At 40.6% G+C, this 26113-nt stretch overlaps 1 protein-coding gene across 1 annotated transcript in view; it reads left to right on the forward strand.

The window, feature by feature from the left end:
* cep112 (centrosomal protein 112) overlaps window positions 1-26113 on the forward strand; it is a 547625-nt gene that overhangs the window by 346460 nt on the left and 175052 nt on the right. The window contains exon 24 of the mRNA XM_043715232.1: window positions 16109-16339. Within this exon, the coding sequence (XP_043571167.1) occupies window positions 16109-16339 (231 nt within the window). The remainder of the gene's footprint in view (window positions 1-16108; window positions 16340-26113) is intronic.

The following is a 26113-nucleotide window of genomic DNA, read 5'->3' on the forward strand; positions in this document are numbered from 1 at the left end:
GGCAAATGGAACTAGATTAATTTAGAACGTCTGGTCAGCATGATGAGTTAGACCGAAGGGCCTGTTTACATGCTGTATAATTCTGTAACTCTAAGGGCTATATTGTTACAGAAAGAAAGAGGGAGATAGCAGATTGCAAGCCTATCACAATTGAACAATTCTCAAGCCTGTGACAAAACAGAAACCAAAAGTCCAGAGAATGTTGCTAGTGTGACAATTCTGCACTTTAAAAGGATATTTTGTTCTTTTTTTTGAAGAGAGATTGTAAAGCAGAGGTGCCAAACTTAAGACTTAAGTATTATTTAAATAGACAACTTGTGAGGTCTTGGAGGTTTTATTTATCTTGGAGGTCAAGGGGCTTTTTTCTCTGGATCATCAGACGCTGAGGGATGATCTTATAGAGGTTTATAAAATCATGAGAGGCAGGATAGGATGAATAGTCAAGGTCTTGACCCCAGGTAGGGGAGACCAAATCTAGAAAGCATAGGTTTAATGTGAGAGAGGAAAGATTTAAAAGGAACTTAAGGAGGCAGCTTTTTCATGCAGTGGGTGGTGCTTGTATGGAAGAAACTGTCGAAAGAAATGGTGGAGGCTGATGCAATTGCAACATTTAAAAGGCACCTGGATGGGCACATGAATAAGAAGAGTTTAGAGGGATATGAGCCAAATACTTGCAAATGGGACTAGATTAATTTAGGATATCTAGTTGGCATGGACAAATTGGACTGAAAGGTCTGATTAGTGCTGTACATCTCTATGACTATATAACCTTTCTACATCTAGCCTGTCAAGCCCCCTAAGAATCTTGTATGTTCCTCTCATTCTGCTGAATTCCAATATGTGCAGGTCCATACTACTCAATTTCTCCTCCAGTTGACATTGAGATAATTAGAATCCCCCAATATCACTATTCATATCAGTATCAGCCTAGCCCAGTGAACCTTCAGTGGATTGTCTCCAATACCAGTCAATCTTTCCTTAGATAAGGAACCAAAATTGTTCAGAGCATTTCAGCTGTGATCTGACTACTGACTGGTGCTTTGTTTAGTTTCAGCAAAATCTCCCTACTTTTAAACTCCATTCTCTTTTGAAATAAAGGCCAACATTCCATTTGCCTTCCTTATTATCTGCTGAGCTTGAATGCTAGTTTTCTGTGATTCATACTTGAGAACTCCCAAATCCCTTGGTTCTGTAACTTTCTCCACTTAAAAAATATTCAGTTTTCTCAATTCTTCCTGCCAAACCTCACATTTGCCCACTTTATCTTCCATCTGCCAAGATTTTTCCCAGCCACTAAACCTGACTGTATTCCTTTGCAAACTCTGTGTCATTCTTACCACCTGCTTTCCCACCTATTTGTGTGCTAACTGCAAACATGGTGCATTCAGTTTCCTCATCAAAGTCATTAATATTGCAAATAATTGTGGCCCCAGTACTGATCCCTGTAGCAGACTACTAGCTACAGGTTACCATCCTGAAAGATTCCCCTCTTAATCCAACTTTCTTTTCTATTAATTAGCCAATTCTTTATCTATGCTGTTCCCAACACCATGAGTCATTATTAAGTAGCCTAATATGTGATGCCTTATCAAACACCTTCTGAAAATCCAAATATCTTAAATCTACTACCTCCTTTTTATCTATCCTACTTGTTACTTCCTTAAAGAATACTAGTGAATTTGTCAGATATAATTTCACCTTCATGAAGACATACTGACTCTGCTTCCTTATTATATACATTTCTAAGTGTTTGGTTTAATACTACTTCCTTCTTTAGTACTATTCAACATGCTCATTCCTTTATACACTTTATTCCTCTTGGTTATTTCTGTGTGACCATGCCTGTTTAATTTAAACGCTTCCCACCATACTGGTGAAACACCACAAGGGGACATTAAACAGAGCGTTATTGAAGTGTAGCCCATGCCTTTTGCATAGGTATCTCCTGCCCCAGAATGCATTGATGCTCTCTATCCTTTTATTTCTACCTCTGTACCTTTTCAAGGGAAAATATGTAGCTTTGTGATTTGACTTTTATACTATATAATATAGCAGTATTACCATTTTTATTATTCATTCCTCCTCACTATAGCTAGGAGAATTTTTCTGCAGCATCATGTTTTATAAGGACCAAATTAGACCTTGTTTTGTTTTTCCCTGTGAAATTTACAGTATGATTGCAGCCAGTTGATCCTCATCTGAGCTGATTGAGCTATAAGATTCCACCATTTAATTTCTAAAGCCTTATCAGAATTGTCCTTTCCCAAAGCCATGCAGCCTGCACATACCCCCTGATGCAGATATAATTAGTATAATAAACCATCTGTGGGAGTCAAAGGCTCTTTGGCACTTCTGATTTTGTGATACCTCAATTCTCTTTAAGTCCGATATCTTTATTTTTGTGATCTTTAAACATTTTTAACTAACCAAAACAATTCCTAAAATCCTTTACAGTATATTTTAAATTGTGAAATGCTAGAAATGATCTAATGCACACTTGTCATCTTAAGACTTGCAAACGTACATTAAACGATCTGCATTTTCAATGCGCTCTCTAGTTAAACACAATATTGTAAAGTAATGGTAAAACCTTCCTTTGTTTCCAATTTGCAAAATGTTATCTCCTGCAGAGTTGGTATGGTATGCAATAAACAGGACAATACGTACCCTGATCAATTGTACATGTAAGATTGCCTCTGTGGTGGTTTAATTCATTATAAACTCACTACTCTTCTAGGCACAGTCTTTAACAGAATCTTGTTGCTCCGTTTCTGATTAGCATCTTCAAAGTCACTGACAGCTGTCAGCCTTTGAAGTGCTATCAGAAATATTATCCTGTTTTTACTCCTTCATAACCATTGTTTTTAATTATGGCTGTTACATGAAGGAAATACTTTTGGTTTAAATGATGCTGTCCTTTCATTGAGTCACACAAATGCAGTTGAATAAATTGATGTAGAATCAAAGCAGTAAGTTTAAAGGGAAAGGTTTGACTGACGTGGACCTTGGACCAGATGGGGCTTTATGATGAAAAGGGTTTAATCCCAGACCAGGAATAGTTTCCATCAGTGGAGCAGTACAAAGCAATTCACATATTGCTCGCTAGGAATGATCTTATGCACACTGATCTTCTCAAGACTTGCAAATGTGGCATTAGCTAATATTCAGAGAGATTCTTTCCTTTCATCCACCTGAGACTTAAGATTGCTGTACAGTATTCGAATAGAAAATGAGAACTGCAACACAGATATAAGATTCAGCTCCTAATTTGTATTCAATGTACATGTCACTGCAGCTTGTGCAAGCATAGGACAACTGGTTCACTTAGATACTAATCCAGAAACAGTTCTAACTACCTATTAAAATTTCACCAAATAAATTAATGATAGTTGAACATTTCTAAAATTTTCATTATTAGGCTGTACCCCACAGAATTATCCTTTGCAACAAAAATTCTCCTAAAACCACAGTAAAATATTTAATAAAGTGAACAACAGCCTGTAAAGTCAACGTGCCTTTCAAGTTTTGCTTCAAAAAAATGTGGCAAGGGTATTGCTGTTCAATTTATTCTCTTATCCTGAAGAGAAACCAATCTGGAGTCTTTACAAAATGAACCTAGACCTGTATTTCACCTCAGTGCTACTTGGAACACTGTCATGTTGGCCAGGATTGACTATGAGGAAAATTAAGATCACCTTTCATGATAATTAGTAACCCATCAATAAATATGATTAAATATTAAATGTTCTGCTTCCTATCAGCTGTTCCCCCACACGCACATGCAGTCAAAGCACACTGGGTTTTGATCTTCTCATGTATAGCTAATTGGATTTTTTTAATTTGCAAAACTAGCAAGACATAGTGTTTAATAGATAGACTTGTGAGTTGCTTACAGTTGCTTTCATTCCTTTCACATACTTCGAATGTGAACCTTTGCATTCTTCAAATGTATAAACTGTTTACATAGACCATTTCACCTCCCAGAAATGTAGATAGGGCATATTTTAATTATTAACATGCTTGCTTTTTTTCTGTATTTGTTTTTTTTTCCCCTGTTTTCATAGGAATACAAGCTGCTCTGTATTGTAGTTTCAGAAATCAACTCGACTTTGTACATACTGATTTTCTGTTTCTGAGCACCAACCACAAAATCTCATGATGAATTATTCACCAGCACAGATGCTCATCTTCCAAGGAAAAGTCTCTCTGACCTTCAACAAGATGATTTCAGGCAATCACCTGCAATGGCTTTGGGATAACTTCATTGACAGCAATATCCTATACTCATACTTATATAAACTGTATACCACAGCTAATGCTTTGTTTACTCCCACCTCTTGGACTGGTGAAGAATGCTTTCAAACTAAATGATTAAAGAACAAGGAGCCCAGAGAAAATCCTGAAATTTAGAGATGGGTTTATGATCTCATGAAAAGCCAAAGAAACTTTGTGGGGATTTCTGAAAATGAATCAAGTCAATTCATTCTCAGATATGCATGACTTGTAGTTGAAGATCATTTCCAAGTATCCTTTCGTTCTAAGGGTTAGTTTAATCCTCAAGCTTGCCTCCATTGAGATGGATATCACCAATAACACTGAAACTTGATTTCATCATCATGACCTCTCTTTAAGAAATGCAACAGCAGCAGTTGCATGAAAACGTTTCTAAAGTTTCTCTTGAAGTCCCACCCCATCCTGACTTCAATGTGCATCACCAGATCATCAGTGTTGCTTGTATAGAGACCTGGCACTCCCAACCAAAATCCACAAGCAAAAGAGTTCTCAAACATTGATCATATGTTAAGCTTTTCATGCCTGTGACCATTCTTGTGAACTTCCTCTGAACAAGCACCAGGGCCAGTACATCTTTCCTGAGATATAGAGCCCAAACCTGCACACAATGTGGTCTGACCAGAGATTTATAGAGCCTCAGAAGTACATGACTGCTTTTATATTCAAGTCCTCTCAAAATAAATGCCATCATTGTATTTGCCTTCCTAACTGCTGACTCAACCTGCAAGTTTACCTTGAGAGAATCCTGGACTAGAACTCCCAAGTCCCTCTGCATTCCAGACTTCTGAATTTTCTCCCCATTTAGAAAATAGCCATGCTTCTATTCTTACCAAAATGCATGACCTCACACTTTCCCACGTTGTACTCCATCTGCCACTTCTTTGCCCACTCTCCTAATCTGTCCAAATCCTTCTGCAGCATCTCCGCCTCCTCAATGCTATCTGTCCCCCTACCTATGTTTGTATCATCTATAAACTTAGCCAGAATGCCTTCAGTTCCTTCATTTAGATCGTTTTTTTTATTAGATTACTTTACAATGTGAAAACAGGCCCTTCGGCCCAACAAGTTCACACCGACCCGCCAAAGTGCAAACCACCCATACCCCTACATTTACCCCTTACCTAACACTACGGGCAATTTAGCATGGCCAATTCACCTAACCTGCACATCTTTGAACTGTGGGAGGAAACCAGAGCACCCGGAGGAAACCCACGCAAATGCGGAGAGAATGTGCAAACTCCACACAGTCAGTCGCCTGAGGCGGGAATTGAACCCAGGTCTCTGGCGCTGTGAGGCAGCAGTGCTAACCACTGTGCCACTGTGCCATTATACATCATTAATGTATAAGTGAAAAGTTGTGGTCCCAACACTGAGCCTTGTGAAACACCACTTGTCACTGACTGCCATCCTGAGAAAGACCCTTTTATTCCCACTGTCTGCTTTTTGTCAGATAGCCAAGCTTCTATCCAGGCTATCTTAATCAGTAGCCTCCTGTGCGGCACCTTGTCAAAGGCCTTCTTGAAGTCCAGGTAGATAACATCCATTGGCTCTCCTTGGTCTAACCTACTTGTTTCTTCCTCAAAGAATTCTAGCAGATTTATCAGGCATGATCTCCCCTTGATGAAACCATGCTGACCTTGCCCTCTTTTACCATATACTTCCAAGTATTCAGAATTCTCATCCTTCACAATGGATTCCAGGATCTTATCCACAACCAAGGTTAGACTAATCAGTCTGTAATTTTCCATCTTTTGCCTTACTCCCTTTTTAATTAGGGGTGACACGTTAGTGATTTTCTCGTCCTCCGGGACCCTCCCTGATTCTGAGTGATTCCTGAAAGATCATCACTAATGTCTCTGCTATCCCTTTAGCTATCTCCCTTAAAGTGCTGCAGTGTAGTCCATCTGGTCCAGGGGATTTATCCACCTTCAGGCCATTCAGTTTTTCTAGCACCTTCTCTTTGGTGATGGCTGCCATACTCAGCTCTGCCCCCTCACTCTTGAATATTTGGGATATTACTTGTGTTTTCCACCATGAAGTCAGACGCAAAGTAATTATTCAGTTCCTCAGCTATTTTTTTGTTCCTCAACACTAGCTCTCCAGTGTCAATTTCCAGGTGCCCAATGTCCACTTTTGCCTCTCTTTTGCCCTTTATATCTGAAGAAACTCTTACAGCCTTCCTTTATATTACTGGCTGGCTTACCCACATATTAAATCTTCTTCCTCCTTATTTATGTTTTTTTTTGTTGCCCTCTGTTTGTCTTTGTGAGCTTCCCAACCTCTGGTTTCCCACTGCTCTTCACCACATTGTATGCTTTCTATTTTGCTTTTATACTATCCCTGACCTCCGTAGACAGCCATGGTTGTCTCATCTTCCCTGTGGGAGAAAGTGAGGACTGCAGATGCTGGAGATCAGAGCTGAAAATGTGTTGCTGAAAAAGCGCAGCAGGTCAGGCAGCATCCAAGGAGCAGGAGAATCGATGTTTCGGGCATGAGCCCTTCTTTATTCCTGAAACGTCGATTCATCTTCCCTGTACCATGCTTCTTTTTCCTAGGGATGAAGCTCTGCTGTATCTCCTGAATTACTCCCTGAAACCCCTGCCATTGCTGTTCCACTGTTTTCCTGTTAGGCTCCTCTCCCAGCCAATTCTAACCAGCTCCTCCCTCATGCCTCTGTCATTGCCTTTATTCAGCTTTATACCATTATCTCTGATTCTATCTTCTCCCTCTCAAATTGCAGAGTAAATTCAGTCATATTATGATCACTGCCTCCTAAGGGTTCCTTCACCTTAAGCTCCCTTACCAAGTCTGCCTCATTGCACAACACTAAATCCAGTATTGCTTGTTCCCTAGTGGGTTCCACCACTAGCGGCTCCAAAAAGCCATCTCATATACATTCCACAAATTATTTTTTTGCAATCCACTACCAACCTGATTTTCCCAGTCCACCTGCATACTAAAATTCCCCATGATCACTGTAACTTTGCTTTTCTTACACATCTTTTCTATTTCCTGGTGTAGCTTGCACCCCAGCTCCAGACTACTATTTGGAGGCCTGTACATAACTCCAACTGTGGTATTTTTACCTTTGCGGTTCCTCAATCCTACCCAGACAGATTGTACACCATCTGACCCTACTTCCTTTCTCACTATTGATTAAATTTTATTTCTTACTAATAAGGCAACCCATCCCCTCTGCCCACCGCCTATCATTTTGATAGGATGTATATTCAGCTCCAAATCCTTATCCCCTTGCAGCTACGTCTCCGTGAATCCCACTACGCCATACCTACCAATTTTGATCTGTGCCACAAGCTCATTTACCTTATTCCTTATACTGTGTGCATTCAGATATAACTCATTCCATCCTGTATTAACCATCTGTCTTCTGACTGTCACTCATTTGTCCACTGTGCTTGAAATTTGATTGCTACCCCTTTTCATATACTCTGTTCTATTTCTATCTATGCTGAAGATTTTAATAATTTATCCTTTTAATAATTTAGTCTTACCATCTCCTTTAATTTGGGTTAACTGAGCCTCCTCACTATTTAATTTAAAGCCCTGTCTACACTCTAATTTTGCGATTTGCTTGGACTCTGGTCCCAGCACGGTTCAGATGAAGACCGTCCCATCAGAACATGTCCCTTCTTCTGCAGTACTGATGGCAACGCCCATGATTTCAAACCCATTTCTCACACACCAATCTTTCAACCATGCATTTACCTGCTTCATTTTATTGACCCTGTACCAATTAGCTCATGGCTCAGGTCATAATCTAGAGATTATTACCTTTTTGAATCTGCTTTTTAATTTAGCTCCTAGCTGATCATACTCCCTTCGCAGAACCTCTGTAGAATTTTAGAATTTCTATGAGATCCCCTTCTAATTCTTCTGAATTCCAGCAAAATCTGAATTCTGAAATGCAAATTGATTCCACCTCTCCCCATGCGTCAGTCCTGCCATTCCAGGAATCAGTTTGATAAACCTTTTCTGTATTGCCTCCTCAGCATGAACAGAAGATAAGGACACCAAACCTGCACAAAATATTCCAGGCGTGATCTAACCAAGGCCCTGCATAATTGCAGAAAAACATCTTTGCTCCTGTATTCAAACCTTCTTACTATGAAGGCCAACATACCAATTACCTTCTTTACTGCCTGCTGCACATACATGGTCACTTTCAGTGACTGGTGTATGTGGGTATTCAGGTATCATTGCACATTCCTCTCTCTAAGTTTATAACTATTCTGATAATAGTCTACATTCCTATTTTTGCTACCAAAGTAGATAACCTCACATTTATCTACATTATACTGTTCAAAGTTTGTGAGAAGATTTGTAGCTCGGGTGCTCGTTGCTGTGGTTCTGTTCGCCGAGCTGGAAGTTTTTGTTGCAAACGTTTCGTCCCCAGTCTAGGTGACATCCTCAGTGCTTGGGAGCCTCCTGTGAAGCGCTTCTGTGGTGTTTCCTCCGGCATTTATAGTGGCCTTATCCCTGCCGCTTCCGGTTGTCAGTTTCAGCTGTCCGCTGTAGTGGCCGGTATATCGGGTCCAGGTCGATGTGTTTGTTGATGAAGTTTGTGGATGAGTGCCATGCTTCTAGGAATTCCATGGCTGTTCTTTGTTTGGCTTGCCCTATAATGGTAGTGTTCTCCCAGTCGAATTCATGTTGCTTGTTGTCTGCGTATGTGGCTACTAGGGATAGCTGGTCGTGTCGTTTCGTGGCTACTTGATGTTCGTGGATGTGGATCGTTAGCTGTCTTCCTGTTTGTCCTATATAGGAGAGAGGAAGAAAAGGACAACCAACTCCCATTCCTAGACGTGATGGTACAGAGAACACCAAACGGAGAATTCACCACAAAGGTACACAGGAAAGCCACACACACAGACCAAGTCCTGAACTATGAAAGCAACCACCCCAATACACACAAACGAAGTTGCATCAAGACACTATTCAAAAGGGCCACAACACACTGCAGTACACCAGAACTGCAAAAAGAGGAAGAGGAACACCTATACAAGGTATTCGCAAAAAACGGATACCCTCGCAATTTCATCAACACCCTCAGACAACAACTCACTAGAACGAAGGACCTGATACCCAGCATGAGCAAAACTAATGTTGTGTACAAAATCCTATGCAAGGACTGCACAAAACACTATATAGGACAAACAGGAAGACAGCTAACGATCCGCATCCATGAACATCAACTAGCCACGAAACGACACGACCAGCTATCTCTAGTAGCCACACACGCAGACGACAAGCAACATGGATTCAACTGGGAGAACACTACCATTATAGGGCAAGCCAAACAAAGAACAGCCAGGGAATTCCTAGAAGCATGGCACTCATCCACAAACTCCATCAACAAACACATCGACCTGGACCCGATATACCGGCCACTACAGCGGACAGCTGAAACTGACAACCGGAAGTGGCAGGGACAGGCCACTATAAATGCCGGAGGAAACACCACAGAAGCGCTTCACAGGAGGCTCCCAAGCACTGAGGATGTCACCTAGACAGGGGACGAAACGTTTGCAACAAAAACTTCCAGCTCGGCAAACAGAACCACAGCAACATTATACTGTGTCTACCATGCATTTGCCCACCTACTCAGCCTGTCCAAATCATCCTGAACTATCTCTGCTCATCCTCAGAGCTCACCCTCTCATCCAGCTTTGTGTCATCTCCAAATTTGGGGATATTTCATTAGTTCCCTCAGCAATATATACTGTGATAGTTGGCTTACATAAGAACAGAAGAACTAGGAGGAGGAGTAGACCATCTGGCCCTTCGAGCCTGCTCCGCCAATCAAAAGATCATGGCTGATCTTTTTGTGGACTCGCATTGATCTCCAGGGAACCCACAGTCTATGCCTACCATTTGGGAAAAGACACGTTTTCCATATTTTATTTCCTGTTACCAACCAGTTTTCTATCCATCTCAATACCGAACCCCATACCCTTAATTTTAACACTAATGTCTTATGTGGCACTTTATCGAAAGCTTTCTGAAAGTCCAGATAAAGCATATCCACTGGTTCCTCCTCATCATCACTACTAATTACATCCTTGAAGAATTCTGGTAGATTCCTCTTTTGTAATTCCATGTTGATTCTATCCCACCCTGCCATTGTTTTTCAAGTGCTCATCTCTCAGCCTCTCTTCTGAAACAATTACATTGCCTCCCTTCCAATCTGTAGGCACTGTTCCAGAGTTTGTAGAATTTTGGAAGATGACCACCAATGAACCAACAATTTATAGGGCCACTTCCTTCACTAATTTGGGATTTGGATTATCAGTCTTTCGGGATTTATCAGCCTTCCATCCTATCAATTTCCCCAACACCATTTCCCTATTAATGCTGGTTTCCTTCAGTTCCTCCTGCTCATTAAATCATGTGATCTCCAACATTTCTAATACTTGTATCATCCTTTGTGAACACAGAACCAAAGTAGCTAGTCAGCCAGTTCTTTGTTCCCCATAATACATTCCTCTGTTTCTTATTGTAAGGGACCTACATTTGCCTTCACCAATCTTTTCTCTTCACATATTATGGAAACCTTAAAATGAAATAAATAACTGCAATTGTTGGAAATCTGAAACTAAAAAGGAAATTGCTGGAGAAACCCAGCAGCATCTATGGAGAGGGAAACACAGCTAATGTTTTAAGTCCAGTGACCTTTTGTTGGAACATGTTCTCTCTTTCTCAATTCTGTTTTTGTTCGTACAGAAACCCTTTAAGATCAGTTTTTATGTTCTGCACAAGCTTACTCTCACTCCTTTCTTAATCAATCCCTTTGTTCTTTTTTGCTGAATTCTAAATTGCTCCTGCTCCTCTGGCCAATTTGTGTACCTATTCCTTGGATCTAATACTGTCTCTAATTTGCTTTGTAAGCCATGGTTTGGTCACCTTATTCATCTTACTTTTGTGCCAGACAGGAATGAACAATTGTTGCAGTTCTCCCATGTGTTTGTTGAATATTTGCCATTGCCTTTCCACGGTCATACCTTCAAGTGTGACATTCTTCAATCTATCATAGCCAATTTATGCTTCATACCATCATAGTTTCCTCTGTTTAGAATTCTACATAGTCACAGGATCTTTGGCAGGTTTTATTACTGCCCATACACTGTATATTGCTGGCCAAGCTGAGATCAGGACCATACACCCGGGTGTTACACCAGACACCACATTTATTGATTATGCCAGTGGGAAACCAAAATTTTTCTATTGTGCAGAGGTAACACCATTCAGCGTTTTGAAACTACTAATTCCGTTGTCTGGTTTTCCATCTCTGTTCTTGTTGCTATCTGACAGGTCTTCATCCCAACAACAATTTTCTTCATTGTGGTGAGGATACTTACTTCTTTAAACTTAACTTGTAAGAAACTTTAATCTCTTAGAGGCACAAAATGTTAAAGGCTCCTATCCAGTGCCAAATTTTATTTTCGGTTCTCAGCAACGATTCTGTTCCTCATTCTTTCAAGGTTCAAAACTGTTGTTTTAAAAAAAGCTCCAGTCCAGATTAAGATAAATTTTCAAAAATTTCCATTCCAAAAAGGAATCATATTGGACTTGAAACATTAGCTCCATTTCACTCAGCACAGATATTGTCAGAGTCAAAAAGTGGAAAAGCACAACATGTAGAGGAATTGAGTTCCGGAGTCCTGAGGTCATGATGCAGTTGTATAAGACTCTGGTGCGGCCGCATCTGGAGTATTGTGTGCAGTTTTGGTCGCCATACTATAGGAAGGATGTGGAGGCACTGGAACGGGTGCAGAGGAGGTTTACCAGGATGTTGCCTGGTATGGAAGGAAGATCGTATGAGGAAAGACTGAGACACTTGGGGCTGTTTTCATTAGAGAAAAGAAGGTTTAGGGGTGACTTGATTGAGGTGTACAAGATGATTAGGGGGTTAGATAGGGTTGACAGTGTGAACCTTTTCCCGCGTATGGAGTCGGGTATTACAAGGGGGCATAGCTTTAAATTAAGGGGGGGTAGATATAGGACTGAAGTTAGGGGTAGGTTCTTCACTCAGCGAGTTGTAAGTTCATGGAATGCCCTGCCAGTAGCAGTGGTGGACTCTCCCTCTTTATGGGCATTTAAGCGGGCATTGGATAGGTATATGGAGGATAGTGGGTTAGTATAGGTTAGGTGGGCTTGGATCGGCGCAACATCGAGGGCCAAAGGGCCTGTACTGCGCTGTATTCTTCTATGTTCTATGTCAGGCAGCATCTGAGGAGCAGGAGAGTCAACGTTTCAGGCATGAGCAATGTCAACTCTCGTGCTCCTCAGATTCTGCCTGACCTGCTGTGTTTTTCCAGCGCCACAGCTTTTGACTGTGATGTCCAGCATCTGCAGTCCTCACTTTCTCCACAGATATTGACAGTTCTGCTGAATTCTCCAACAATTTCTTTATTTCAGATCTCCAGCATCCACAATTCTTTGTCTTTATCCAAAGTTTCATTTTGAGTGCCTTCTACAACTATTGCTGCACTCCCACAGAATTGCCATCAAATTTTGAAAGATGACAATGCAACTTGTGCTGTATACATTCTCCAATAATGGCCTATTGGGAGAAGAAGGCCATAAGACAGAGGAGTAGAACTAGACCATTAAATCTGCACCATTCACTGAGGTCATGATGGCGGCAAAGAGGCAGGGCTGCATGTGGGCTCTTGCCAGGGCTCATCAGCTCCCATCTGCTTTTCTTTTTTTTTCATTTTATCTCTACTCTTTTCCTTTTGTTTTTTCTTTTGGCTTTCTTTTCTCTGGCGGGTTAGTCGGCAGCATTGGCACACCAGCGAGAGTGGGCTGTGTGTGGCCTGGCACCAGCGTTCCAGCCACAGATGCAGCTCTTCATAGTAATTGGAAGTGGCAGCGGCATCAGTGAGGATGTCCTCCTGGCATTTGAGGCCAGCAGGAAAGCTCCTCCAGCGACTAGAGCAGTGGGCTCTTCTAGATGGTGGTGCCAGGTGACATCTGCGGCCAGAGTGGGACTCTAGGCATGGCTGTGGCCTGGCCTGGCAGCAGAGTCTGATGCCAGGTTGCACTAGGTCCAGAGTATGGACTCCTGGCCTGGCAGCGGAACCAGAGACTCCAGGTTGCAGTAGGCCCAGAGCGAGACTCCTGGCCTGGCAGCGGAGCCAGGCAGTCCTGGTTACAGTAGGCCCAGAGCGGGGACTCCGCCTGGCAGCGGAACCAGAGACTCCAGGTTGCAGTAGGCCCAGAGTGGGACTCCTGGCCTGGGAGCGGAGCCAGGCAGTCCTGATTGCAGTAGGCACAGTGCAAGTCTCCTGGCACTGGCAAGGTGGCAGCTATTGTGGCAGCAGCATTGTATGCCCGGACTGGGGACCTCTGCCATCTTTGAGGCAACAGCGGAGCCAGGGACCCCTGGTTGCAGTCATGGTAGGCCGGAGTGAGGACTCCTGGTTATCAGCAGGCAGCAATGATTGCAGGTGAGTATGATTTCAGCATAGGGCTCGGTAGCGGCATCGACAAGGTGGACCTGGAGGTGAAAGACGGCACGTAATGAGTTGCAACTTCTATGTTGATGGGTCTGGTGCAGGTGGCAGTGGAGGACTCTCTTTCAGCTATATATATTTACTCTTTTTATTCTTAAACTATTCAAAATGGTGCCAGATTATGGCGACAGTTGAAGCCTTTCACTGCATTTTACTGTATTATTCACTATAAAATACAAGCGACAATAATAAATCATTCATTCCATCATAAGGGGATATTTGTTTCTATTATTTTTAAGGCACTTTAACAGGAATATTTTCAGACAAAAGAAGGTGCTGAGACAAAGAAGTCAAAATTTAGGTGGGCTGAAAGGAGAAGGCAATGCAGCAAAGGCCACATTGATGAAATGCAGTTAATGAAGGGTTGGAGAAGGTTGTAGTGATAAGCCATGAAGCTCTGAGATGCCATCAGAATAAGAATTTTAAATTGGACATGGTAGGGGATTTTGTGTCATACAAATGGGGTTCAGGGCAATTTATTAACTTGGATAGAGGATTGACTAACAAGCAGAAAGTCAGGACAGTTGGGTCTTTTTTCTGGTTGGAAGCTGTAACTAGTAGGGTGCCACAGGATTTGGTCTTTGGGCCTCAACTATTTACAATCTATATTAATTATTTTGATTTGGGACGGGTGTTAGAAAGTACTATAGCCAAATTTGTAGATGACACTAAAATAGGTGGGAAAGTAAGTTGCAAAGAAGAAATAAGAAATATACAGTGGGCCTGTGGAATTCATTGCCGCAGAGTGTAGTGGAGGCTGGGACGCTGAATGTCTTCAAGGCAGAGATTGATAAATTCTTGATGTTACAAGGAATTAAGGGCTATGGGGAGAATGCGGGTAAGTGGAGTTGAAATGCCCATCAGCCATGATTGAATGGCTGAGTGGACTCGATGGGCCAAATGGCCTTATTCCACTCCTATGTCTTATGGTCTTATGGATATGGATAGGTTAATAAATAGGCCAGAGTTTGGCAGATGAAGTATTAATGTGGATAAATGTGAGGTTATTTAATTTGGTCAGAAGAATAGAAAGGCAACTTATTATTTTGGTGGAGAGAGACCTCAGAGTGCTTCAGTGCAGAAGAATCTGTCCTCATCCATGAATCACAGAAAACTAGTATGCAGGTAGTAACAGTAGTTAATAAAGAATAAAAATGGAATTTTGGAGAGAAGTGTTGCTGAAGCTGAACAAGGCATTAATGACACTGCACCTGGAGTATTTTGTGTAATTTTGGTTCCCTTACCTGACATGATCTGTATTTGCAATCTTGTGGGCTCAGTAGATTAATTCCAGAGTAAGGAGTTTGTTTTCTGAACAGAGATTGCGCAGGACTATATTTGTCGGGTTATACTTGCTACAGTTTAGAAGAAAAAGAGGAGGCCTAATTGGAAGTATATTAGATGCTAAAGGGTATTGACAAAGCACATGCAGAGAGGATGTTTCCTTACTGGGGCAATCTCGAATGAGAGTTCATAGTTTTGGGATAAGTGGTAGCAGGTCTAAAGCAGAGATGAGGAGAAATTGCTTCCCTGAAAATGGCGTGAATCTGTGGAATTCATGAGCCCAGATTACAGTGGATGCCGGACATTGACTAAATTTAACAAGGAGACATACAGCTTTTTAGCTGAAGGGCTCATGCCCGAAATGTCGATTCTCCTGCTCCTTGGATGCTGCCTGACCTGCTGCACTTTTCCAGCAACACATTTTCAGCAGAGATGAGATCAACCATCTTCATGGTGGAGCGGGCTTGAGGGACGACTCCTGCGCCGAGTTCTTACACTCAAAAAAGGATGGTTATTTTTCAGTTATGCAGGGCATGAGTGTGAGCACATTTGGGAATTTCGTATATAGTATTAGTCTCTTTGTTTCAGGAAGGATGTAAATGCCTTTGAAGAAGGTTGGACATGGTTTAGTGGATTAATGCTTTGGATTGAAGGGTTATCTTATAAGAGAGGTTGCACAGGCTTTTTTATTATTCACTTGTAGGCGTTGCTGGCTGGCCAGCATTTATTGCCCATTCCTAGTTATCCCTGAGAAGGTAGTGGTGAGCTGCCTTCTTGAACCATTACAATCTCTGTGCTGGAAGTGGAGCCTCAATGTTGTAAGGGAGAGAATACAAGGATTCACATTTTCACTATTTGAGTAATATATATCCAGAAGCAGTTTGCAAGCAAGCTAATGTTAACAGTTTTAATCTTGACATTTTTAATGAGATTTTGTCATCAAATGTACATTTGTGATAAACTGCAATAATGAAAAAGACTTGCTGTTTTTGCAGACAATTGCAGAGTTGGAAAGCCAGGTCCACCAGCTACGTGAAGAACTTATCCAGGTCAACTCTCAGAGAAAACAACAGCTAGTTGAGTTGGGACTACTACGTGAGGAGGAAAAGCAGAGAGCTTTGCATGATCACGAAACTACTGTCAACAAACTGAAAGCTGAAATGGAAAGGATGAAACTGGAGATTCAGAAGACAAATGCTGCTGAAATGGAACATGTTGTGGAAAGGGTAGGCTGTTTGTCCTTCCTTTATGTTTTCTAAATGCAGTGAATGTAGTACATTGACCACTTTTTGCACAAGTAAATAAAACAAACTGCACAAGAAATTAATATTGAAGTAATAAACCCTTCCAACAGTAACATGCAATTATATATTATGCTGGTAACATCCTAACATGACTGAAGCAAGAGGTTACATCTAATGTTTTCCTGGATGCAGTCTGTTGGTTGTATTGCACAATTCCTTTAAGTTTGCTGCATTGCCATACGTGTTGATAGCTTTCTTGTGCGTAGCTGTTTGTCCCCTGCATAGTACATTCTAAAAGAATGCACTGCCACACACCTACAAAATGTAGGACAGGAATTGAAGACATTTCAAAGGCTCAACTATCAAGCATAATTTTATTATACAACCATTTGTTGGGACCGAGGACCATAGGCTTGGCCAAAGAAGTCAGTGTTAAGGAGCATTTTAAAAAGAAAGAGGGAGAGCTAGAGAGCCAGAATGGTTTAGAAAAGAGAATTCAGTGTTTGTTTGTGTAGTTAGTCATTTTTTTCGGTAGGTTTTAATTATTGCAGTACTATATTACTGATTAGAAATAATCTAATGATGCTTCAGGCAGTTAATGGAATCCAGTTCTGACTTTGTACAAGTGTTTTGGCATAATATGAGAACAGAAAGACAGGAATTTTATGTTAGGTGAAAGTGAGGACTGCAGATGTTGAACATTAAAGTCAAAAGTGTGGTGCTGGGAAAGCACAGCAGGTCAGGCAGTATCCGAGGAGCAGGAGAATCGACGTTTTGGGCAAAGCTCTTCATCAGGAATGCTGTCTGACTGGCTGTGCTTTTCCAGCATTACACTCTCAACAGGAATTTTATGTTTTCCTTTTTGAATTATTATTATCCTTTATCTCCATTTTCCAAAAGACTGAAAACATATGCCACTGATTAGCCTTTTGGTGGACCTGGCATTAAAATGTACTCCAATTGATTATCAAGTCAAAAGGTTGGCTCTGATCTAGCTAGTTCTGCGATCATCAAACTTTAGTTGTCAAGTGCTATCATCATTTAGATCGTGTTCTCGTGTATTTTCTTTTCCAGCCAAGAAATGTTCAAGTAGAGCAGAAATTGCAATTTCTTTTGCAATTCGAACTAACCAATGATGCTATTGCTCAGCTGTGACCTTCTAAATAGTCACAATTCTGGCTTTAGTGGCTTGAGAAGTCTACATAATTCACTCTAAAGTGGCATGACTACTGCTATATTTGTGTCCCTAGAGCTTTAGATTTTAAACCTTCTGGCATACTTCAGTTTCTTGCAATAAGATATATCGTGTGCTTGCATCGAGGCTTTATGTTTATTAGAGTTGAGTGATTTATCTGGCAGGATAAATCAGTTCAAAGTTGATGGTTTGAAGTTATGTGTCAATAGACAACGTGAATGTTTTCTCATGAGAAAAGTTCAACCACTTGAAGGTTTTTCAAAGTGAATTTGATTGAAGTGTTACATGGTCTCCTACGTCTATACAGCACTGTAAACATATAAATTGGAGTTGAAAGGAGCCAGGCAGTTCATTGCATCTTTGATGGGAAATGCTGACCAAGGGAAGAACAGAGGCATCATGTCACTGGCTAAATAGGCAATGTTTAATAAAAAGATTAGATAGTCTAACAGTGTAGAATGAAGAAGTCAGATTTTTTTCTGTTAGCCTTCCTAAGACAATTATGCCCAATGAATGACCAGAACTGGGCACCAGCCTCCAACAATGTTATTGTTGGAGGCTCCAATAAACTGTGTGTTGTTTTTCAGTCCTATTCAACAATTTGGGAAACAACACTATTCTAGCAGTATTATAAATGAAGAAGCGTTGTTTCCTATCACCAAAAGCTCCAATGGACTCTGCCATCCAATGGTACAGTGGTTATAATTTATTAGGAGAAAGTGAGGATTGCAGATGCTGGAGATTAGAGCTTAAAAATGTGTTGCTGGAAAAGCGCAGCAGCTGCCTGACCTGTTATAATTGATTCCCTGGTGAAGTTTGAATTGCAAGCATTTGTACCTATACTTGTAAATTTGTGATATTTATAAATAGTTTTTACACATCTGGGGAAGCTGCGCTTTCTGAGACTTCCTTGCACTAGTTTGCACAGTTTGTACAGATATTCTTCAATACTGTTCAAAATGTAGCTACTTTTTATAAATTCATCTTCCTTGCAATAATGTTGAAACAATGCCACTTTACTGTGGATTAAATGGTTGGAGTTTTGAAGTCAGGATTTCATTTGAGATATCGAACAATTATGGACACAAAATTGAAGGATATTGACGAGGAGATAAACATGAACTGGTTGAAGGAGAAATGAGAGGTACCATCACAAACTGTTTCTTAAGATAAAGTGCAATGACCTGATGAGACACATCAAAGGATCCTGAAGTAAATGGGAGAAGAAAGAGCAGAGGCTTCAGAATTTTTATTTCAGGGTTCTATCAAGAATGCATGATTTCCACAGAACAGATCAGTAATCAATTTAATACCCATTTTCAGAAAAGGAGACATAGTTAACTCAGGTAATTACAGACCAGTAAGTTTAACATCTGTAGTAGGGAAGATTTTGAAATCTTTAATTAACATTCAAATTAAATATCTCTTTGAGGAGAAAGAAAATACATGCAACCAGTGCAGATCTTAAAAAAACAAGTTGGAGCTTTGAGAAGATGTTGATTAATTAGAATGGTACTACAGCAAGTGATGTGGTGTAATGAGCTATCAGAAAATCCTTAACATGATGCAATACTGCACATTACTAAAAAAGATTATGAGTTATGAACCTGAGGGAGAAAGAAGAAAACAGAGAGGAGGGATTAATTACTTTAGGACAAAGAAACATTTAGAGTATCAGCTACCACGACGACCAGGAAGGGAAGTGAGCTTCTCAGTAGTCTGGAGGGAATAGATTCAAGGAAGCACAAGGTCTTACATAGGGGATGAGTTTGAAGAGGGTATAAGAGAGATAATATTTAAGAAAAATGTGGATACAGGGCCAGAGACCCATGGGGAGGTTTGAATTTGAGAAAGCAGCTGAGGTTTGCTGAATAGAAGGTTCTCGGCCTTAGTGACAATAATGTTTTTGAACTCCTCATGCTTCCTGTTGGAGGCAAGAGTGAAGAAGGTAGAGAAATGTTTTAAGATAATGAAGAAAAGAAGCATGTTTTGGTCAAATAATGCTTAATGTGAGCCAGTCAGATTTTAAGTTGGATGGCTGATCAGTTCTGCAGCACATACACTATAGTCTGTGTCCCTTATAGTTAAGACACTGAAAATGTTGTATTAAAGAGAACTGCTGTTAGTGGAGATGATAAAGATTCTCTTAGAAAAATTGTACTGAAACATATGTATGTAGGAACATTCAAATTAGGAGTCTCTGTGGCCCACTTGGCTGCTCACCCATTTAGTAAGATCATGACTGATCTGATCACTTGTCATTCCCACCTATTCCTTTCACTCCTCTCTCTCCCTTTGCTATAAAAATACTCAGACTTTACTTCTATCTTTTTTTGGGAGAAGAAAGTTCCAAAGACTCACCACCTTCTGTGAATGTGTTACCCCTGAATTTTTAAACAGTGACCCCTAGTTCTAGGTTCTAACAGGGATTTTATTCAAACAAAGACTACACTTTTGATTGATCCTTACAAATCCGACATAGAGAGGAGGGTGCTCAGTGCTAAGAGTACACTTTCTGTCAGTACTTTATATCATCAATTGGGGGGTGCCCCCTCAGATGAGTTCAAGGGGTGTGGGAGGGAGAGCTAGGTGTTGAAGTCTGCTCAGAGGCATGGGAAGATATTTGGAAAAACACAAGAAATATATCAATTTGCAATAGGACTCATGCTTTACAGTTGAAGATTCTGCACAGGGTCAGCTTGGCTCTGGACCGTTTGTCAAAATTTAAAACAGGGTATTTTCTACATGTCTCAAGTGCAAGGTTTGTATGGGCACTCTTACCCATTGTCTCTGGTCCTGTGCTAGGCTTCAACCATACTGGGATGCTGTGGGAGGTGCAATGGAGAAGTTTTGGGTGTTAGGGTGGACAAGGACCTGATCTCTCTTCTTCTGAGCCTGCTAAGTGTACTCCTTGCAGGTGCGCATAAGAAAAAACTTTTCAGTATCCTCACTTTTTCTGCAAGAAAGAGTATTTTGCTAGGTTGGGTATTTGAAAACCCCTTGGGCCTGTCGGGTTGGCGGAAGATTGTTATGGAGCATATTCCCTTGGATTTTCTCACAAGTATGGTACACCACAAAACTGAAAATTTTTATAAGACATGACAGCCCTTTTTGGAATACCTGGACACTGATTTATCTGCCACACTAACAAGAGCTTTTGTATAGCTGTAACGATTGTGTTTTACGAGTCCAATATCCAGGGAGGAGGAACTGTGAATGTATGAGTGTCTTGTTTGGCTGAGTTGAGTTACTAGTATTTATTAGTTTGTTGTTGGTTATTATTTATTTAGTTAAATAGTTAGTTGGGTTTTTTCTATATTTTTCTATATATATTTATACATTTGTACATGAGGGTGGGTTGGGTTTTTTCACTTTTTTCTTGTGTTCTTTTTTTTGTACTGTTTTGAATTGTTTTGTTTTATATTTGATGTAATATTTAAAAATTTATTTTTTTAGTAAAGGTATATTTTTTAAAAAACTCCTTAGAATCTTACATGTTTCAAACAAGTTATTTCTTACTCTCCTATATTCGAGTGTGATAGCCCCAGCCTGTCCAACCATTCCTCATAAGACAAGCTGGCAATTGCAGGTATTAATCTTTGAGGAGAAAGTGAGGTCTGCAGATGCTGGAGATCAGAGCTTAGCAACCTCCTTTCTCGCTTCCCAGATCAGCCTAGATAAATCTGGTCTGGCCCTGGGGAACTTATCAATCTTAATGTTTGCCAAAGTTTCCAGCACATAAACTTCATCAATCTTCATCTGTTCCAGCCTGTTTCCCAGCTCCTCAAAGTTCTCATTCACAACAATGTCCTTTTCCTTAGTGAAAACCAAAGTAAAATACATTTAGGGCTTCCCCTATCTGCTCAGACTCCATGCACTATCCCTGACTGACTCAACCTTCTCCCTGATCATTCTCTTATTCCTCACGTATGAGTTAAATGCCTTTGGGTTCTCCCTAATCCTTTCTGACAAGCATTTCTCGTGCCTCCTCCTGGCTCTCCTCAGTCCGTTTCTGAGCTCCTTTCTAGTAAGCCTCTAAAGCTGTGCTAGATCCTTGCTTCCTCCACCTTACGTAAACTGCCTTCTTCCTTTTGATGAGAAGCTTTCATCATCCAAGGCTCCCTAATCTTACTCCTTCTTGCCTGTCTCAGAGGAACAAATTTGTGCATCAATCGCAACAACTGCTCCTTAAACAGTTTCCACATGTCTGTTGTGCCCTTTCTGTGGAACAATTGCTCCCAATCTGTAGTTCCAACTCCCGTCTGATAGCGTCATAATTTTCTTTTCCCCAATTAAGTATCTTCCCTTGGTAACTGCTCCTTTCCTTCTCCAAGGCTATGGTAAAGGTGAAGCATTTGTGGTCACTGTCACCAAAGTGTTCTCCCACCACAAGATCTGACACCTATCTTGGCTCATTGCTGAGCACCAAATCCAAAATGGCCTCTCCCTTCATCGGCCTGTCTCCACACTGAGTAAGGAAACCCTCCTAAACACACCTGAGAAAAACCATCTGCACTGAGGAGGTTCCAGTCAATATTGGGAAAGTTGAAGTCACACATAGCAACAACCCTGCTACATCTGTATTTTTCGAAAATCTGCCGGTCTATGTCGTCCTTTTTGCACAATGCCGGGTATGGTATAGCCTTCTTTTTTAAAAAATTCATTTTAGGAACTTGGGCATCGCTGGCTGGCCAGCATTGAAAGCCCGTCCCTATTTGCCCTTGAGAAGTTGGTGGTGAGCTGCCTTCTTGAATTGTGGCAGTTCATTTGTTGTGGATTAACCCACAATGCCGGCAGGGAGAGAATTCCAGCACTTTGACCCAATGACTCTGAAGGAACGGCGGTATATTTCCAAGTCAGGGTGGTGAGAGGCTTAGAGGAGAACTTGCATGTGGAGATGTTCCCAAGTACCTGCTGCCCTTGTCCTTCTAGATGGAAGTGGTTGTGGCTAACTTCATCCATCTACTTTTCTCCAGTTTATTAAAATCCAGCAAGATTATAGCTCTACATTTCTGATAAGTTCTCATTATTGTTTTGCTTAATACTCCATCTCACCACGTGGTTACTGTTAGAGACAACTACACTACTCCCACAAGTAACTTAGTATATATTTCCTTCTTTTTCTAATGCAAACAGCATTGCTTGCTGATAGGAATGGCACTGTGGAGTCATGCAAAGGATCACTTGAAATGTGTACAGTAAGTAGCAGGCTTTTCTCACCAGCAAAGTAAATTAGAAAATTGTATGTGCACTAACTCTGATTTTCCAAAGAAAAAACTGAATGGTTAGAAAAATTGTGCAGTATGCAGGTGCATGTGAATAAATAGAGCCTCAAATTAATGCTTCTGATAAATGAAGGTACTTTTATCAGCACCACACTCCCTTAGTAGTGCACAGGGAGTGCATGACTTGCGGCTTATATGTTGAATTTCCTACCTGACAATGCAGTGCACTGTTGTCAGCATGAGTGCTAAAGTTATAAAGTTCATTCAGGTGTGATTGCTTAGCGAAACTACTTCTGTGCTTGTGGCTAACTATAAGTATGTGATTTCAGAGCATAACATCAGGCATGTTAACTCCCCCAATATCATTCCACTGATGTCACTTGAGTGAAGGTATTCCAAATATAAGCACACTAAAAAATATAGATTTAATCTTTTATTACTCCCCTGAGTTTTTACAAAGTGTTGTTTGATGAAGTGTTGTCGTTCAAGTTGTGAATGTCTCTGCAGGTAGAGGTTTTTCTCAATGCTCTAAATATACCAAAATCCTAAAGCATGTTTAATTATGACACACCAAGGAAATCTTCCATTTAAACACCTGGCTAATAATTGATGAAGCAAACTACATTGGTGGCTTTTGAATCCTAATACTCCTTCTCTATGTATGTGATCAGAGCTTCTCAGCTGCCAAGTCCTTCGATTTCATGATCATGATTTCCAGTAGCAAACTGATTGACTTTAGCAGTTAAAATGAGCACTGTTTGTTACAGCAAATGTCTCAGGGCAATACTTTTTTTCAAGGACATTTGTTATTGATTATTTTGGTATCTGTCTGTTTCAATCGCATCCCTGTTTCTGTCACCACTTGTGCACATTGTGCAAATTAAACCTTAATTTTTATGATGTCTCCACTCTACTAATGAACTGTGACCAGAAACCAATGAAGTGGAACATTGGCTACCTGGACCCAGTAAAGTTTTATTAAAACTAAGTGAATACCTTTCATTTACTGAAACAAAGTGATCAAAATGAGTTAAAAATGGGCTTCTTATGACTTTGTATTCCGTGCCAAAACTCACCACCTTACACTTTACAGTCAAGTTGCTTCAGATATTCTCGTAACACCATCAGCCTTGCAGGAAAGAGTTAATTTTCATCTTGTGATTGATTTCTGTTTTTGTTATGCACAATGATTGCGCTCGTTTACTGCAGTAAGCGAAGGCTCAGGTAGCAGATTAACCTGAATGAGAACATTCTGAGTTCAATGCCAATCCAGGAACTTGAGAATAGTACAACAATAAGGTTAAATAAGTTAACATAATTAAAGTTACAGTAAATAAAGTACATTAAAACTATAAATTAAGGTATGGCAGGGCAGCTCAATCAAGCAGAATACCTGTCATACGGCATGTGGAGAATTGGGGACAGTATGACAAAGGGGATAGACATTAAGTTAAAGAAGATGTCAGGTAGTGAATCCAATTGAGAACTTAGCTGAATACAGAAGGGGGTGAGAAAACAAATAAGAGAAACAAAAAGATATGAAAAAAGACTGGCAACTAACAAAAAAGTAAATCCCAAAGTATTCTAAGCACATCAGAAATAAAAGGGAAGCAAAAGGAGAATTAGGGGCAATTTGAGACCAAAAAGTGGATTTTTAAATGGAGGCATGAAAAATGGCTGAGGTATTAAATTAATGCATTGCATTTGTTTTTACATATAGGATTAATGCTGCCCATCATGGCAAAGGAGGAAATTCAGCCATTAGAAGGGTTTAAAATTTATAAAGGGGAGGCATTGGATAAGCTGTCAGTACTTAAAGTTATTAAGGCGCCATGGCTAAATGAGACGCATCAACGATATTGAAGGAAATCAGAGTGGAAATTGCAAACGATAATTCTTCAATCTCCCATGGATTTGGGATTGGTGTCAGAGAACTGAAGACTTACAATTTTTTTTTCTTAATTAGTCACAGAATATGAGCATCTCTGGCTAGACCAGCATTTATCACCTACCCCTAACTGTCAACCACATTGCTGTGGGTCTGGAATCACATGTAGGCCAGACCTGGTTTGGAGGAAAATTTCCTTCCCTAAAAGAAATTAGTGAATCAGCTGGATATTTCTGACAATCAACAACTGTTTCATGGTCATCATTTGGAGTGTGAACTGGGAGCTAAAGATGACTTTTGGACTGTTGGTAATAGCTTGTGTTAAAAGGAAAAAAGACCAAACAAACTCTTGTTTATTTGTGAGGTTAAGTATGGAAGATGTCAGGTAATAAACCCAATTAAGAACCAATCTGAATACAGAAGGGAGATGAGAAAATAAATGACAATAAAAGGATATGAAAAAATACTGGCAGCTACAAAAAGGGAAATCCCAACATCTTCTTTAAGTAAAAGGGAAACAAAAGGAGAATTACAAGTCTGTTCCTGATGAAAAGTGGATGCTTTATCTCTAGGTAAGGGCATTACGTTTAAACAGATAGCAGAGGTCTATTAACAAGGTCAGTACCTGGTATTGATTCCATCAAGTCTGGAAAAGACCTTATTCTCAAGCAGGTAGCAGATGTTGCATGCTAATTAGGACCTCGTGGAAGAGATGGGCAATCTGCCTGCTGATGCTTCAGCATAAATGGTTGAGAGTCATAGAGATGTACAGCATGGAGACAGAACCTTCGGTCCAACTCATCCATGCCGACCAGATATCCCAACCTAATCTAGTCCCACCTGCCAGCACCCGGCCCATATCCTTCCAAAATCTTCTTATTCATATACCCATCCAAATGCCTTTTAAATGTTGCAATTGCAGTAGCCTCCACCACCTCCTCTGGCAGCTCATTCCATACACGTACCACTCTCTGCGTGAAAAAGTTGCCCCTTAGGTCTCTTTTATATCTTACCTGTCTCACCCTAAACCTATGCCCTCTAGTTCTAGATTCCCCCACCCGAGGGAAAAGACTTTGTCTATTTATACTATCTATGCCCCTCATAATTTTGTAAACCTCTATAAGGTCACCCCTTAGCCTCCGACGCTCTAGGGAAAACAGCCCCAGCCTATTCAATCTCTCCCTACAGCTCAAACCCTCCAACCCTGGCAACATCCTTGTAAATCTTCTCTGAATCCTTTCAAGTTTCACAACATCCTTCCGATAGGAAGGAGACCAGAATAGCACGCAATATTCCAAAAGTGGCCTAACCAATGTCCTGTACAGCTACAACATGACCTCCCAACTCCTGTACTCAGTACTCTGACCAATAAAAGAAAGCATACCAAATGCCTTCTTCACTATCCTATCTACCTGCGACTCCACTTTCAAGGGCCTATGAACCTGCAC

The sequence above is a fragment of the Chiloscyllium plagiosum genome, chromosome 24 (genome assembly GCF_004010195.1).
Source record: "Chiloscyllium plagiosum isolate BGI_BamShark_2017 chromosome 24, ASM401019v2, whole genome shotgun sequence".
NCBI lineage: Eukaryota > Metazoa > Chordata > Chondrichthyes > Orectolobiformes > Hemiscylliidae > Chiloscyllium > Chiloscyllium plagiosum.